This window comes from Strigops habroptila, chromosome 9 (assembly GCF_004027225.2).
Source record: "Strigops habroptila isolate Jane chromosome 9, bStrHab1.2.pri, whole genome shotgun sequence".
Classification (NCBI taxonomy): domain Eukaryota; kingdom Metazoa; phylum Chordata; class Aves; order Psittaciformes; family Psittacidae; genus Strigops; species Strigops habroptila.
In genome coordinates this window covers 31,969,929-31,987,187 of record NC_044285.2, presented here as the reverse complement: position 1 = coordinate 31,987,187, position 17,259 = coordinate 31,969,929, and the positions used below count along the sequence as shown (strand labels likewise).

The window sequence follows — 17,259 nt, the reverse complement described above, 5'->3', positions numbered from 1 at the left end:
AAACAAGTTATCTTTCACAGTAAGTTCTCCCACAAAGAACACAAAGTCCGTAACTCAGTATCATACAGTGCTTAATTTTGTTTCTGGATTGTTGAAAGCAAGCATCGTGCACAGTACTTAATATTAGAGACACAAAAGGCTGAAAAAGCTCATCTAGAGCTAAGTAATTTAAATAATTTCTGTATTCAAGAAACTAAACCCAGTTGCTTCTTGAGCTCGTGAATGTTCATAGCGATTTTTATCTATGTTTCAAGAAAGCTGTATACAAAGATTCTTTCCCCCCCCCCCCCGCTAAGGTTTCATACCAACTCTGAAAAATCTTAACTTCCCACCTTCATTAACAAAAATGCATTTAGTACAGAAAACACAAACTTCCTATTTTCATAAGTATTTGTTAATTTATAGGCTTTGAGCTTAACCCTATTGAATTTAGGCTTTGGCATCATTCACAAATACCTCTCACTCTTTTTAAAGTACTTTATTTTAAAAATAATTTTAATTCATTAGACCATACTTCATAAGTTACCAATAGGATAAACCTGAACTCAAGTATCAGACATTCGTTGCACTTTCAAGTCTTGTAACAACATGACTTTTCAAAATAAGATTGTACATTTAGATTCACAGTTTAATTTGTTGAAATTTAATAACATTTAAAACCACTGCAATATGAATTGAAAGGGATACATGTTAAGCACACAAATACTGAAGAAAGTCATAAACCCAAAATGCACTTGAAAATGGAATGCAGCTAATGAGTCAGACTAGTTTAGTAATTTCACATTTAACCTAGTTAGCACCTTAGTGAACTCAACCACTGAATGAGAAATACAGTGCATGTAGTGTGACAACTCAATAGGTACTGTACCGTTTCATCATGAGATTGTGTTTTCTTGAGCGTTATGTGCTATAGTTTTGAAAACTGGTAATATTTTAGAAGCCTTCTGAAATGTGTAAATAAACAATGGCTGCCATTAAAGTCTAAACAAAGAAATACTTTTTCTCTACTTTCTGTAAGTTGAGATTTTTAAAAGCAATCATTTATAAGGATTGCATCAACATCAGTTAGCAGAGGAAGATCAAACTTTATTGAAACTGCTTGCATACAAAATATATTGCACTATAACCAAACAAATGTCAACATAAAATCCGATCTGTTGTAGCTAATATGTACAGAGAATATTGCCCAAGAGCAGTTACATTACAAGGTCAGTCTACCTTGGTTAATTATCTACAGTATTTTAAACCAAACAGCTTACAGATGATGTGTGCAAGGTACCAATTTCTGTTTTCAAATACTATACATTCCCAAAATAAATAACTAGAAATCAACATTAATGTTTGGCAATACTTTTTAAGACATTTTTATATTTGTTAAATCATGTGCAGTTCGTTGCCATTTTTAGTATGCTCACCTGTATGCAAGGAAAAAAAAAAAGAATGAAAAAAGCGAAGAAACAAAACTCACAAAATACATCAGATCAAGTTTGTACAAGTCTGTACATAAACAGTGGCTCTCCTTCTGGAGTAATCTGAATAAAAATGGATTAAAATGAAGGTCCTTATACAGTTTTGCCCAGTAAGTTAATGTATGATCAGAAATAAAAGAAAGCACAGCTTCTCCCACCACTTCCCAGCCTTCCCTGGTGCACAACTGTACTTTGGATGATGAAATCCATGACACCTTAGAATGGGCTGGTAATTCAGACCTTGTACCTCAAAATATGATGAGTATTTGTTCTATCTCCAGTATCTCCAACTACTGTATCTGTACTTTCCAGGGCATTACACGTGGTCATTTTCTTCCTACCTCTCCTGAGACAGCCCCTGAACTAAAATAAGCAATTCAAAAAATTTTGGGAAGATGAAAAACATCAGCGCTTTAAACTGGTCATCTGGCCAAATAGCAGGCACACATTACTAGCTTGTGAACACATTTCACTTGTTCCCTCAGTAACAATGAGTTTGGTTTTTTTTTTTTTTTTAGTTTTCCACAATGGAAAGGGTTTTTTTATCTTTTTCTTAAAAAAAAAAAAAAAAAAAAAAAAAAAAAAGGCGCTCCTGTACTGCCTACAAAGAAAAAAATTACACCCCTTTTTCAATAACACTATTTGCCAAATCTTCAGTGCAAAATAAATTTCCTATTCTTATAACTGCCTAACTCAATGTTTATGTAAGGAAAAATTATGGAAAGCATGCACTTGTCTATAAAGTACTAACGTCTGACAAGGATTGCTACATATATTTTACATTTAGTGTTACCAACTCATCTTCCCTGATTTCTGCATCCAAATATAATATTCCTACCTGCCAAGATATAAAAAAGGCACAGATCATACAACTTTTTTGCTAATGAAAATGACAATTGTTACATCACACATATTTCAGGGTCCACTAAAATATTGAAAAAGGTGGACCAGAATGTGAACTGACACAGGACATAAAACGACATAGCATTTCATGAAGAACTTGTAAGTTAGATTGAAAACAGAAGCCAATTTGATTACTGCAAACACTATTTATTCTGAAAATTGAAATTGAGCAGTGAATTTGACCCGATGTGTTAAAATGGTACAACTGAACAGAAAGTTTACCAATGCACAGCTCAGTATTTTTAAAACAAACAGAAAAGAATCTTTCATTGTTTGAACTGCAATACGTACTTGAAAGCGATTTTCAGAAATTCAGATATTTTTATGCAAATATTTGAATAACTTCTTATTCTGAAAACAACTGCATACTGTTGATGTTAAAAAAGGCTAACAGAGAACATATGTTCATTTCATGCCCTGCGCCATCTTGCCTACTATTTGTCTTTGGCCTAACAAGTTTCTCTAACATGGAATAGGAATTACTGAAACAGTATAGGAAATATGACTTCAGGATTCTGCAGTTTAGGGGACGCCATTCACCAGCGGCTGTTGACCATCTGCGCTGTCCGTTTTCTCTTTCTTCTGATTACGTTCTTTACCCGTGCGCAGCCGACTACCTTCATTGGAGGTATTCTGTAATGTTTTAGTGTGGACACTCCTTTCATTATTGCAGTCAATTCTGATCTGGAACAAGTCAGAGTTATATAAAGCCCTCTCTTCCTTTCATCCACCCCTTCTGCATTTGCTACCTGAGCAGCCTGGGAGCAGCACTATTCGTTAGTCAGAAGACATAAATAGTAGTGCACTCTTATGGCTTTGTTGAATGTATCCAGCTGAAATGGAGAGAGCGTCAATTCTTCTCTGCTCAAAACTGCCACATACTTCACCTAAAAAAACCCCAAAAAATTTCCTGTCTACCTTTCCTTGGGAGCTAAAAATTTTTTTCCAGTGCATCTGTGCAAGATGAAGAATTAACAGCAGACAAACTTGCTGCTTGTCCTATACTTTTTTTTTTAGGGAGACAAAAACTCCACAAAAATGTCAAAAAAAAACCCCCCAAACACCACACCAAAACCCCAAAACCAAAACCATAGAAGAGCTGCCATTAAACAATACTAACTATAAAAAAAAAAACCACACCAACTAACTACTAAAAAAAAAAAAGAAAAATAAAAATAATCTACTCAGCCACCTTTTGAATCTGAAAAGTTTCATTTAATCCACCCAAAAAGACTCCTGCAGCCTTTTTAAGTGGTTGTAAAAAAAATTCAAAAGAACATTTGGAAAGCAAAATTTTTATGCTTGTAAAGGGGAGTTAGCTTTTATTCCTTATAAAATTTTTTACAACTTATCGTTGGATGTTGTTGAAAACTGACTTATTAAGTTCTTATTTTCATATAGAGTATCACCTTATCAGAATCTCAGAGCAACAGAAAAAAAAAAAATCATGACTTGCTGAGAAGTGCCTTAGTTTCTTTTTCAGCACCACAATTCTCCACCGTCTATTGCAAACTTAATCAGTTCATTACTGATTAACTATAAAGGTTGTGTGGCCATAAAAACTTTCTTTTGGCATATTAATTGTTTGCATTTCAGATGCATATTCAGGTACTACACCTTCAAGGTTCAGCACTCCCACTTCAAAAACAAAGCATTTGGTCACTTTTTTTTGTTCCTTTTTTTTTATGCCCTCCTTTCTTAACAGGCTTTCTAAAACCAAACCAAGAGTCATCGCCATCTCCCTTCGGAACCATGACTCCTGGTAACACCACGCAGAAGGCAGCAGCTTACAGCTACTCATTATTTCTTCCTCCCAACATAACTCATCCTATGCAGTAAAAAATGGTAGAAGGTTTGCACAATGTTATCATCGAAGCAAGAACAGTTTCCATGTGGGGAAACTTTAAATATATACATAAAATATCAGCCTGAATAAATATATGCAATAAAACATACATGGGAAAAAAAAAAAAAAAAAAGTAGAAGTATCTTTATAAAAGGCCATAAAATATTTAAGTCTATAAAATATTTCAAGATAAGACTTGAGCAGATTCTCAATGTGCTTTTGACTTACTTTCTAGATAGACTGTATAGCCTTCACTTGCAAATGTTTCATTTAGTAGCGAAGGTAGTTTCTGAAGTTTAATCTTTCTTACTCTTCAGATTCTGGCTATAACACACTCCCACTTTATATAGAGCAGTAAGAATTCTCCTCCCTCAGGTATATAGGCAACAGATAAAAATACGAAACACAAAGAAAGAAAAGCTAAAACCAAAAAGCTAGTAAGAACAAAGACTGAAATCAAACTGGCTACTAAATCCTTAGGATTTCATCTGAGTTCTAAACCAACCAAAGAGCTAAGCTAACACTACGAAGTTGCATCTTTACACAGCTTGATATACTGAGATTCCTACATATAAGTTATAAAAATGACACAGAACTCTTGTAGATCTGATCAGGGAATTAGGGAATAAGGAACCACAAGGCTACTGTGTCACTTAGGACTTTGAAGACTCTAATGTCAGCATAGGACACATGCATTTTTAAACACTGCAGATATCCAATAAGAGAAGAATTACCTCAAGAGATCCATCTGCTGTTCTGCCTTTTGCATCTCTGGAGTTACGCTGACGGTTATCTGTTCGTGACTGTTCATCATTTCCTGTAAGAAGAATTAATTGACTAAGTTGCTTGACAAGGGCACATCATCTTCTTCTACTTAAGATTTATGCAAGTATAACATGGAATTACTTTAAAATTTTCATTCTAAGGAGCATTAAATATTCTTAACATATAACAATTCTGAAACTATGGGCCAAGAATCATTACAAAAGTGTTCTCAGGTGTAATCAAAGTAGACAAGACCACAGTGTTTAAAACCACCACAGTGTAAAAGAGACTATCTACTGACTAAAGAAAAAACACCTCTCAAAACCATTAACCACAGAAAAGAACACTGTCAATTTCAGCAAGGTTTAATATGTTCACATTTTTTTCTAACAGCTTCTTTGCTTTCTAAATTCCACATTACCTTTTTTTCTTTTTTTAGAAAAGGTCTTACTTAAAAAAACATTTCAAGAAATAAGCAGAGTTCTAGACTATTTTTGAGCAAATAAGTAATAAAATTTCACGTTATATAATATACGTAGTTAGCTTAAGTTATCCCATCTTACTTTTGCATGGTCCTTTCCACTGATCACAAGTTACAACCTTATGCAATCCTGTTGCATGAAAATCAAATGCAATAAGATGGCAATATGGAGAAATGAACTAATAAGACATTAGAAAAAATTTTTCATATGTCCACTGACAAACTAGAACCCAATTTCTTGACCTCCACGCATGATGGCACAGCCCACAAACTTGAGACAAGATGCATATTAGGAAAGCAAAAGATTAAGAATGCTATCCAAATTTATATTGGGAAGAGAGGCTTTACATAATCTATGAAGAGATACTGGTATGGAATGCCTCCTCAGCAATTCTGCAGATGATACCAAACTGTGGGAAGTTGTTTGATACACAGAAGGTCAAGGCCACTAATCACAAGGACCTCAACAAGCTGAAGGAATGGGCTGACAGAAGACTCATTAGCTTTAAAGATGAATCCCAAGTCCCATAGCTTCAATAGGATAATCCCACGCAACAGCACACACTGTGGACTGACTGTATGCAGCAGCTCCACACAAAAGGAGCTGTCTTGATGAACAACAACTTGAGTAAGACATGAGCATGGCTCTTACAACAAGGACGGCTGACTGAATAATAGGTGGCATTAGCAGGAGTGTGGCCAGAAGATCAAAAGAAGGGATTATCTCCCTCTGCTAACCTTCAACACATCTGAAACAAAATACTCAATTTCAGAGAGAGACAAAGTGGTGAGAAATCTGGAAGGGGCCACCGGGACGGAGCAGATGACAAAACAGAAGTGAGTTCGCATAAGGATTCCAACACTGACCTCTTTTTCAAAACGAGGTCTGCATTTACCTTTGAATCCTCCGCGCCCCCTCCCTCCTTGCCCTCTTGCACCACCTCCACGTCTCCGTCCATCTCCTCTACGAAGGTAGTTGTCACGCTCCTCTTCTGCTGGGGCTGCTGACCAATCGCTAAGTTCATCTCTGTGATCAGATTCTGTTTCAGAAGCATTTGATGCTTCAGAATTAGTTCCTATCAAGAGGATAAAAAAATCCAAACATGCCAGTGTAGCTTAGCATGAAAATACTATAGTAGATTGAAAAAAGTATGTATTTAGAAAACTACTTTTTTTGTTAATAAGCAGTTCCAGGATTTTTTTGCCTCCTAACCTCTATAATGTAGATAATACAGAAATTTGTATAATATACGTAACTTTAAAAAGTCAAGACAGATATAAGTGAAAAAGGTGTGTTTAAGGTTAAATAATTGTGCCACATGTTTATAGCTATTTGGTATTATCAGCCTATCAATATATTATTGATATGTAGTAAGTCTTGTAAAGCGTAAGTCTAATAGCCTAGACTTCGTCACATTTCTAAAACATAGTTTTGAATATAACCTGTCCTGTCTGCCCTCACCACAACTCCTCTATGAAAAGAAAAAAATTCCACCATAAAACAGGCTGTAACACACACTACAAAAGCAGAAAACAAAATCAGAATGCTAGAAATATAACAAATCTAAAACAACTGGCCATTACGATTTTTCTAGTCAACAGATCACCTTCACTGATAAAAGCTGGTTCTTTTCCCAAATTCGTGCCACCCCATCCTGTAACCCTGTTCTTAGCCAGGTGAGCTCACATCTTCTCAAAATAGTAAAAGGGCTTCAGCACAAGGACATTACTTTTATTATGCAGCTGTCTTACTAAGCTCATACCTCAGGCCTTTCAGTTAGGACAAACACCAGCTGACCTACATTATGGATAGCAGTAACAGATTGCTCTGAAGAAGCAAAATCCTGAAAACTATTCATTAATGAATTATACAGGGTTTTCAAGAGGAATACTATTTCAGTGACTATGCCATTCTAGCAAAAACATAGAAGTTCATTTTAATATGAGAAAAACAGCTTTTCTGCACATAGAGCTACACAGTATCACTTATAAACATTTACACTAAGATAGCCTCTTACAGGCTCAATTGAAAACTGTAGCTTTATAATTAGGAACTGTTCAAACATAGAAATCCTTGTCCTAAAAGTTCATAATGCAAAAGACATAAGCATGCTGTAAGAGACAGGAACTGCACAGAAATAAGCATAGACTACAAATAAGCATTACATTTTACTTCAGAATATTATCTGTAGCATAAATCTCTATATAATCTTAAAATATTAATATTCAAGCCAACTACCAAGCCTCGTACAGTCCACTGACTTATCCACTGCTGCTGTTTCATGTGGGCGCCAGCAATACAACCAGGAGCAGTCAGAGGAGTATCAAGAAGCGTTACAGAGTCCTAGGAATGGCAGTAAGGGACTCAAGCACAGGCATTTACTCATCAATCCTGCTGCTCAAAGGGTAGGGGGTTTGAAAAGGCCAGACAAATCTGGTGAATCACAAAACGGTTACAGGATTGGTGCCACAACCAGGGGTTCACCTATTTAGACTGTGGAACTTTGAGAAATCTGGCCTACAGAGAGCTGATGTGGTCCATCTGTCAGACTGGATTGAGAGCAGCCCTGAGGAGAAAGACTTGGGTGTGCTGGTTGACGAGAAGCTCAACATGAGCTGGCAGTTATCTGCCTGCAGCTCAGAAAGCCAACTGTATGCTGGGCTCCATCAAAGGAAATGAGGGAAGTGATGCTCTCCCTCTACTCTCCCTGCTCTCATGAGACCCAACCTGTAGTACTGTGTGCAGTTCTGGTGCCTCCAACACAAGAAGGATGCAGACCTGCTTGAATAATTCCAGAGGAAGCCACGAAGATGATCAGAGGAGCACCTCTGCTATGGAGACAGGCTGAGAGAGCTGTGCTGTTCAGTCTGGAGAGAAGGTGGCTCCAGGGAAACCTTTCAGCAGCCTCCCAGTACCTAAAGGGGGCCTACAGGAAAACTGGAGAAGGACTTTTGACAAGTGAGAATGGCTTTAAACTGACAGCGTAGATTTAGATTAGGTATTAGGAAGAAGGTCTTTACTGTGAGGGTGGTGAGGTGCTGGCACAGATTGCCCAGAAAAGCTGTGGCTGTCCCATCCCTGGCAGTGTTCAAGGCCAGGCTGGACAGGGCTTGGAGCAATCTGCTCTAGTGGAAGGTGTCCCTGCCCGTGGCAGGGGGTTGGAACTAGATGAGCTTTAAAGGTCCTTTCCAACCCAAATCATTCTGTGATTCAATATTAACTGAACTTGTTTTAACAACTCTGTTTCCAAGTCCAGACTTTTTTCAAGAAATCAAAAGCCCAACAGGCCGCTTTTAAAACTGTCAGCGTACTTCCAGTTACTTACCTGAAGCATAACCTGGACCACGTCTGCTATGCCCTCTGTTTCTGTAAGGTCGACTACCACGTCCAAGTCCTGGACCATCATCAGTCATGTACCCTTTTTCCTTATCTGTACGATTTGGTAGTGGCCTAGAAGTAGCTCCAATCTGTCGAAGCTGCTCATCAATTTGCAATCTTTCCAAACGCAGCTGGTCCACTTCCTACACAGACATAAGCATAGCAAGTCATATGTAACCACTATTTAACCATCTGAATGTGCAGACGTGCAGTTCTCAAAGAGCTCTTCTGTGTTGCAATGATCTAATACTTAAGTAGTAACTTGGCTTTGAGAATAACCTATTTACCAAAAAAAAAAAAAAAAAACCAACCCAAATAAAACCCCCCAAACCCCTAAAACTTCCAAAAGTTCAAATTTTTTGCTACCAGTAATTGGCATAGTTCACAAATTCAGATTTGTTTAAAATAGATATATCAAGAAAAATCACTCAGATTTCAGGAGATAACATTAACTAGACTTCAGTATTAAATTTATGAGATCTTTCGCCTTAAGTTAAACATTCTTTAACCAGAGAAATGAACACAGCTTTATTTTTGAAGACAGTAACATCATCCATTTATAGCATTCCATCCATGGCATAATTTAAACTTTTTAGATTCCAACACAAGCTTCTTAGATTGTTGCACGTAACAAACATCAAAGTTATTAAACAATTAAGATGTAGTACTGTTATTTAATAAAAAGGGCTAGTGGTTACACTGCTGTTAAATTCTAGTAAATTATGAGTAATACTAGGGATGCGAGAAAGCATAGAAGCATAGAGAGCAAAGTGCCGTAACTCTGCCACAGAAAGTCAGCCAGCACAGAATTCTTACCATACACAACCACTAAAGGAAATAAACACAAACAACAATTATTCAGTAACACATATTCAGAGAGTACTCTTCTCAGTTCGAGATGCTGTCTAGCTAACACCAAAAAGTAGCAACCACTTTTTTTTTCCCCCCAGCTATTTATGGAACTTTCAATAGGTATTGGAAGGGACCTCTTGAGGTCGCGTAGTTCAGCCAGGACTTAGACAAGATCCTGTGACACTCGGGGCTGCATCTCATCAGGCCCTGCTGATGTGTGCATATCCTTTCTTGGTTTTTTAATCAAGATGTTCTCTAACTCAATCCTCCTTTAGGAAGTATGTCTTCATTGGTCCAGACCCTCCCATTGGTTTCAGGGATCTGCTATTCTGTAGGATAAATTTTATCAATTAAAAAAAGTGAAGGACGAGGTACTGAATGCCATCCATTGTGACCAAGTTCCCTACTCCATTCAGAAGCAGGACTGCATTTTCTATAATATCCCCTTTGCTGCCAGTATACCTGTAGAAGCCCTTCCTGTTGCCCTTCACATCCCTTAGCCATATTCAGCTCTAGATGGACTTCGACTTTCCTAAACTCATCCCTGCAAATTCAGATTGTGTCTTTATGTTCCTCCCGGGTCACCTGTCCTTACTTCCATTCCTTCCTTTCTGCATCTGAATTTTTCCAGAAGCTCCTTGTTCATCCATGCAGGCCTCTTGTTACTTTTGTGTAACTGTCTGCATATCAAGATGGACTATTCTTGAACTTGGAAGGTGGTGTTTCTTTAAATATCAGCTAGCTCTCCTGGACCCGTTTTCTTTGTAGGAATGCATGCCATATGATTCTTCCAAGTGGATCCCTGAACAGGCCAAAGTCTACTCTCCTGAAGTCTGGGGATGTGATCCTAGTATTAGTCCTCCTCCTTCCTCTCAGGATCTCACTACATAAAGAGTTGCTCCAGCCAAGTCTGCTTTATTCTTTTACGGAAAACCACTAATTTGATATTGATGCCTTATTGTGTATCTTTTACAAAAAGTTTCCTTAATAAACTTCGCTTGGTGTCAGTTCCGCTTCCTCTCAGTGAACTGAAGGACATGATTCTGAAACTGAACCATACGGCAACGGGCCACTGAGATGATAACGTTCTGTGTGTGTATGTATGTTAACTGAGATGAGAATGCCAAGATCAAAATCTCTGAAATAATCTATTCTCTAGTTGCTATACAGACTAATGAACACCGTTATATCTGCCCTTCTCTTCAGAAAGATTAGAAGGACAATATTAAGACAAAGTGACCCTAATTGACAATGAACTGAAGAATCCAAAAAACAAAAAAACAAACAAAAAAAATGTTGGGCTATTGAGCAGTTTCCACTCATGACACTGCCCATGAGAGTAGTGACTCTCATGCAAATACTCATTAAAGGCAGCCAAAGAAGTTAAACCAGAAATATCTTCTGAAATAATAATGAGCATGCAAGAAAGGAGCTTGATTTTTAGTAATAGTTTTCATGTGGTCCTTCTGCACCTCCACTATCCGACAGCTGCAGAGCTGCTTTATCTCTGCTCCAAAACACTGATAAATCCAAGTACTTTGCAAGCAGGATTAAAAAGGTATAGTTATTGAGCAATAAATAAAAGTAATTTCTTCTTCTAGCTGCTCTGATACCTGTTCTGAAAAGTTTCCTTTAGCTATATACACAAAGTTTAGCATTCTGAAAGATTCAATGGTAGCTACTGCACAGACCAGACATGTATCAAGTTAATGGCCTGGAGGTTTCAAAAGAGTGGAAAGAATATATTTAAAGGAAGTCAAAGCAGTCCCTGCTATTAGCATCTGGTCCTGTCAAAGATTGGGTACCTTGCCATAATAAGTATAATCAGAAGTAATTACGAGCAATAATGTGGGATATTTTTTGCTCCCTACACAAAAGACAACAAGTACTGCTGACTACTGAAGTTACAGAGCCAAGAGTCAAACACAACTTATAAAGCTGAATTGCCTCTAAAACATTCACAAGTATGAAATGGCAATTACCTACAGAAAAAGAAGTTTAGGGTTTTCAAATGAAATGCCCACTGTATACAAGATCTCTGCATAGAATGCTGCTTGCTTTGCAGTTGCATGAGGAACTTACTATTCCTTGTATATAAAGTTGTCAGCAGTTTGAGATAGATTTATTTTTTCATATTCCATTTTGCATTCTGAAAAAAATGGGTTTCCCCTCATCCTTCAGATAAATTATTCTTTTGTTAAAGGGTGACTTTTACAAGAAGCCTTTTACAGTTGTAACAGCCTTTGAGGCCCAAACAGATTTTGGTCATCATCTTGTTACCATATTTAGCATTGATAAAAAAAGTTCAGTGGCAAAGCAGTTTCGTTTTCCTCACCTTTAAATAATTAAGATGATAATCCAGAAGAACAGTTGCATTAGTGATGCTATCCTTGGTTCCCACAAACACGAATGGTACCATTCCCTAAAACACAGCAACAGTAGAACTATGGTTATTAAGCATCAAATATTGATGAGCACCAAACATTACTGTAAAACTTGAACACAATTTTTACTACATGGATAAGCATAAATTAAAATAAATGAGGTAATAATATATTTAAATTTCAATGTTGGCTCGATCATGTAGATTAATTCCCCTATACAAAGAGCTTTTTTTTTAATATGAAAATTTAGATCATACGCATCACAATGCCAACAATTCTTCCTAACAAATTTTAAGAGAGTCAATTCAAAACACTTCAGGTTTCCTCCCTTCAAAATTAATACCACCTTTGCCGATCACACTCCTGCTCTCACACCAGATTCTTTCAATCCACATGTCAGTAAAGAAACCTTTGATTTTTTAAAAAGCTAAATCAAATTAACACCAATCCTTGAAGATCTCTCAACTTGTAAAAGGCAAACAAAAAAAATATTAAAGACTTAGTACTTCGGCTAACAATTACTAAGTTACATTTCTTTTACCTTTCAAGCATTTTGTACAGCTAGAAATTCTAATGCCCGAAATTGACGCTTGGAGAAAACATATCTAAAGACTAACTTAGGCAGGCAAAGCATGCCAAGATACCTACCTAAAAGGGCCCTCCTAAGTGCAGAAAACAACTTTTTTGCAGAAACAAGGATAATTTCCAAACCAAAACTCATGACACTAAAATAGGTTTGTGCAGCATTTCAGAGGTGTGACTGCAGCCCACACAGACCCAATGAGCCAGCTTTAAACTACTCAATTCTTGTACCAGCTGCACCCTCACCATGGCAGTATAAGCTTCTCTGTGGACTGCAAAAGTCAACCTGAAAGCCTCATAAACACTCAGCTGCTGAATCCTACAGCCTTGCAGACCCAGAGCTTAGCTACAACTACTGAATTCATTTAAATTTTGTTTTGGTATTTCATCATGACCTCTAAAGACACCTTTAATCTTAACAGTACACATACCCTTGACAGGACTGCATTCCAAAGGAGAGTTAATTATCAAGAGCGGATTGAGACACAAACATCTTAAAAAAATAATACATGCACAGTATGCTCATGTTCTCTAAGAGCAGTACGTCTATAATTTGTCTTTTAGATACAAAAAAACTTGTTAGATCTTACACATTTGCATTAAGTAACAAGGGAAAAACAACATTACACAGTCCTGTAATCCTAAGAAACCTCAACAGTAACTTTCACGAGCATTATAAATACTTTGGCCACAGGCATTGTTGATTGAAATGTTTTATTATCTGAGGTATTTTAAGTTTCATAAATATTTAATACAACCTGATAAAGAACAATGAAATTACTACTGAACTGGCATTAACTAGTACAGAGTACAAATTTTTAGAAGATCACAAGACGACTGACTTGAAAATGGATTTAAGGAAATGGCTTGTCATTACATTTAGCAGTGGATTCTAGGTACAGCAACGCCAACTATGAAGGATATGAGCTGGAAACAGAGTCAAGCAATTTTAGCCATACAAAAGCATCAAAGTGCTTATTTATTGAACTTCACTTCTGTCATGAAAGCAAAAGTCCCAATCTCCACCTTGGTTTCAGTGGTGAATGCTGAGCAGACCTTACATGAATACAAAATATAAAGATAAAAATAAATATATACTACTCTAACAAGCAGTACCTATCATTTTAAAAAGATGAAAAGCCTAAGAGCCTGTTATAAAATTACGGGATTTATGAAATTGCACCTGAGATTTATGGTCAGTATTCAAACATCTCAGTCATATGAAAAAGAACCCAATGTTGTATTAAAATTTAAAACTTGACTACTATTCTTTACAAAAAAGAAGAGTTGTAATATCAAAGTTCACATGTGGGAAAATTAATGCACATTTATTTCAAATATGAAATACAAATAAACTTACAAGAACTAACTCTTACCTGCCAAGATTTGATCTCAGGTTTCTGTGTTGCTCCTGGCATGACACAACTAACACGTGAAGCAGTACAAGCAATGCCAGTGTTAGCAATGTCATTAACAGGGAAAACAGAAGTATGAATGCAGAACTTGGCAGGTAAAAAAACCTTTCAAGTTTATCTTTAAAAGCAGCATTTTGGATTGAAGAACATCAAATAATAAGCTTTTTCAAGCCTGAAGAAAAAAAGAAAACCCAACATACTAATTGCAGCTGTGACTACTTGTTCTTTTACCCTCATATTACTCTGTAGGCTGACATATTAAAATGTTGAAAGTTTTGGCCTGCAGCAATAATAGCACCCTCTTGCTTATTAAGCTAATTCAAGAATTTTATGCTGCAAAAATTTATCATTAGAAATGAAATATGACATAGCACTGAATCCTTTAAATCTAAACATTGACTATTATATTTTTTCAGATAAATGTGAAACAAGTAGTAAAAAAAAAAAAAACACTTTCATTGTTTAGCCATCATTTACAGAAAGACGGAAATTGTACTGCGGTCTTCAATAAGTTTTATAGTGATAAAAGATGAAGTAAATAAGCAAGAACATAAGGGTTCCAGAAAAGTATTTCATATATTATTCAAAGTAGCAAACGTTTCTTATTTGGTACATATTTAGATTTCCAGGTAAATTAATGACAATTCAGTTTTCTTTAAGCACATTTCACATTTGAAATTGCAGGGAATATTTTTGCATTGAGATGTAAATAGCTTTATGCTTGAAGCTCTCCTTGCAAACCTGCAACCTTTCCCCTCAACACAGCTCCACACAGAAGTGCCTCAAATTACAAAGTTCAAGACTCCATAAGCTGACAGCCCTCCCGTGCAAACTTGGAGTTTCACATTGATGATGCTTGTTTTTTCTTCAGGTTACATTTTTATAGGCTACTGTGAATTTAGATGATACTTTAAAAAAAAAAAAAATATAGAGGTTTATACATAAAGCACAAGCTTCTCATTACGATAGAAGAGATTACTAATAAATTAAACCAGGTAAAATTTTAAGAGATCAAGCTCAAAACAAATTAATGAGTGAAAACAGCAAGTTCCCATATACCGATTTATAGGTTAACAAGCGCTGGCAAAGAGTCACTGCTTCTAACAGGAATAAAATGAAATCTCCAAGAAGATGCATCAACCAAAATATTTCAGAAAGCATTTTTCAGAAACAGATAACAAGCCAAATTTATGTCCCTCAGCATTAATAAAGAAATGTAGATTCCATCAGAAAAACATACATTAATCAAAACTTTATCTTACTACTATGAAGGCCCAAGGAAGAATTAAGTTTATCACTGCATAGACTATAACAACCAATTAACACCTACAGAAATCACATTAACTGAAAAACATACCTCTTCCTGTGGAATATTTTTATCATTTTCAGCCTCAATTCTCACTCTTACAACACCAGATTTGTCCACTATCTCCTGAATCAGTTTTCCATTTTTTCCTATTACTTTTCCTACAGGGAAAAAAAAAAACCAAACAACAACATAAACAACATTCCACCTTTAGAGTTTTCCCTCCGAACCTGAGAGCATTACTGTAATAATTACTGTAAGAGTAATTAGTACCAGTGCAAGAACTTGTCAAAAATGACTTAATACTCCACAACAAAGATTTAGTTAACGAGCCATGAACTAAAATGTCTAAGTAGGCTTCTGGTGTTAACTTTGGTAATGTTCCAAAGCAACCACTGCAGCATACAGGAAGAGAGGTACTTTATTATGAAAGTTCAAATGGGTATGGTTTCATTCTTTTGCAAAGCTCCTATAAGAGAAAAAAGGAAATTCAACCACAAATGCCTTACCTTTGTATAAAATTGAAATTACGTATCTTGATTATAGAAATATTAAGTATCTTACACAATTTGGTTTTGCTTTGGTAGGTTTAAAATAACTTTAGTGATTTACAAATAAACACTGCTGACTGCACTTAAACCAAAATTCACCAAATCCAAAACCCCTTTTACAATCATAGAATCACAGAATCAACTAGGTTGGAAAAAACCTTTAAGATCATTAAGTCCATCCATTACTCCAGGACTTCCAAGTCCACCACTAAACTGTGTCACCAACTGTCCTTGCATTTGCTGTAACTACCTTTTGGGTAGAGAACAAAGTAAAACTCTTAGCTCATTTACAAAAATTTTAGTTGAATCAGCTGAAGCCTTCTGATACTACTGAAGATACTGATTGAGCCAGATGTAAAATTTTCTTCTCTGAAACTGAGCTTTTTTTCAAGTAGTTTACAATTCACTAAAAAGTCAAAGACAAAAATGGAAATAAACTATATTCTAATGCTAGTAATGCATACATTTATCTTAGGAACTGGATATTCTAATTTGAGGCAATGAAAATGAAAATTTTAGTTATCTCCAACCTCAGAAAAATAACTTGCTGTCTGAAAACTTAGAGGAAAACTGAGCTCTTGGGAGGTAATGAGGAAAGGCCATATCATAGAATCATAGCATTAAAGAAAAGCTTAAGAGAGCCATGTAGATGATGTTTTCTACATGTAGGAAAAATAAATTTTTATGTAAATAAAACTGCTGAAAACTTGCAATATAATCTTTTCCATAGGCACATCACTGAAATAAAGGCAAAAAATACCGAGTGAACGACTGCTATTGTTTTTCTGATACAATTAATCCATGAAGAGAAATTAAAACCCACTTTTATTCACATGGGACATTGTTCCTATTGTTCCAAACTAAATAAATTTTAGTTTTGTGTTGTAATTTTTCTACCATGAATTTTTAAATCTCATATTTAGAAAACATGACAAGAAGATTGCCAATAAATTCTTCATTGATGACGAAGGCTGGTCTGAGAGTCAAAAACTTCTTCCGAGTACTTTATCCCACTACACGCTGCTGGCAAATGTAACAGCAGCTTATTAAGAAATGTAGAAAAGCATTGGCAGCGATTTAAAAAAAAAAAAAAAAAAAAAAAAAAAAAAAAAAAAATCCTGCATTGGTTTTATTCAGCATTTGGCAACATACATAAAAAAATCTTTAAAAATCATTAAGGACTGGATGCGTACGTTTTTAACCTATGTTTCAGGTTATAAGTTTCCATGCAGCCTTTAAAAAAAGCAACATCTTGGGTAGTGGGTTTTGTTTGTTTTCAAGAATAATTAAGTAGACAAAGCCAGATGCATTCTCTTTATACAAAAA

At 35.9% G+C, this 17,259-nt stretch overlaps 1 protein-coding gene across 5 annotated transcripts in view; it reads right to left on the bottom strand.

Annotated features, from left to right (window-relative positions):
* Nucleotides 1–17,259, bottom strand: part of FMR1 (FMRP translational regulator 1) — a 49,272-nt gene that overhangs the window by 14,294 nt on the left and 17,719 nt on the right. The window contains exons 10-15 of one of the 5 annotated variants that reach the window (XM_030498541.1): nt 15,434–15,543; nt 12,031–12,117; nt 8,791–8,986; nt 6,361–6,540; nt 4,953–5,035; nt 385–3,005 (exon numbers count right to left, since the gene is read on the bottom strand). In XM_030498541.1, coding sequence (XP_030354401.1) covers nt 2,895–3,005; nt 4,953–5,035; nt 6,361–6,540; nt 8,791–8,986; nt 12,031–12,117; nt 15,434–15,543 — 767 coding nt within the window. In that variant the 3' untranslated portion in view covers nt 385–2,894. Of the gene's footprint in view, nt 1–384; nt 3,057–4,952; nt 5,036–6,360; nt 6,541–8,790; nt 8,987–12,030; nt 12,118–15,433; nt 15,544–17,259 lie in introns of those variants that run through there. The other 4 variants (XM_030498540.1, XM_030498542.2, XR_003993335.1 and 1 more) reach the window with 4 other exon arrangements.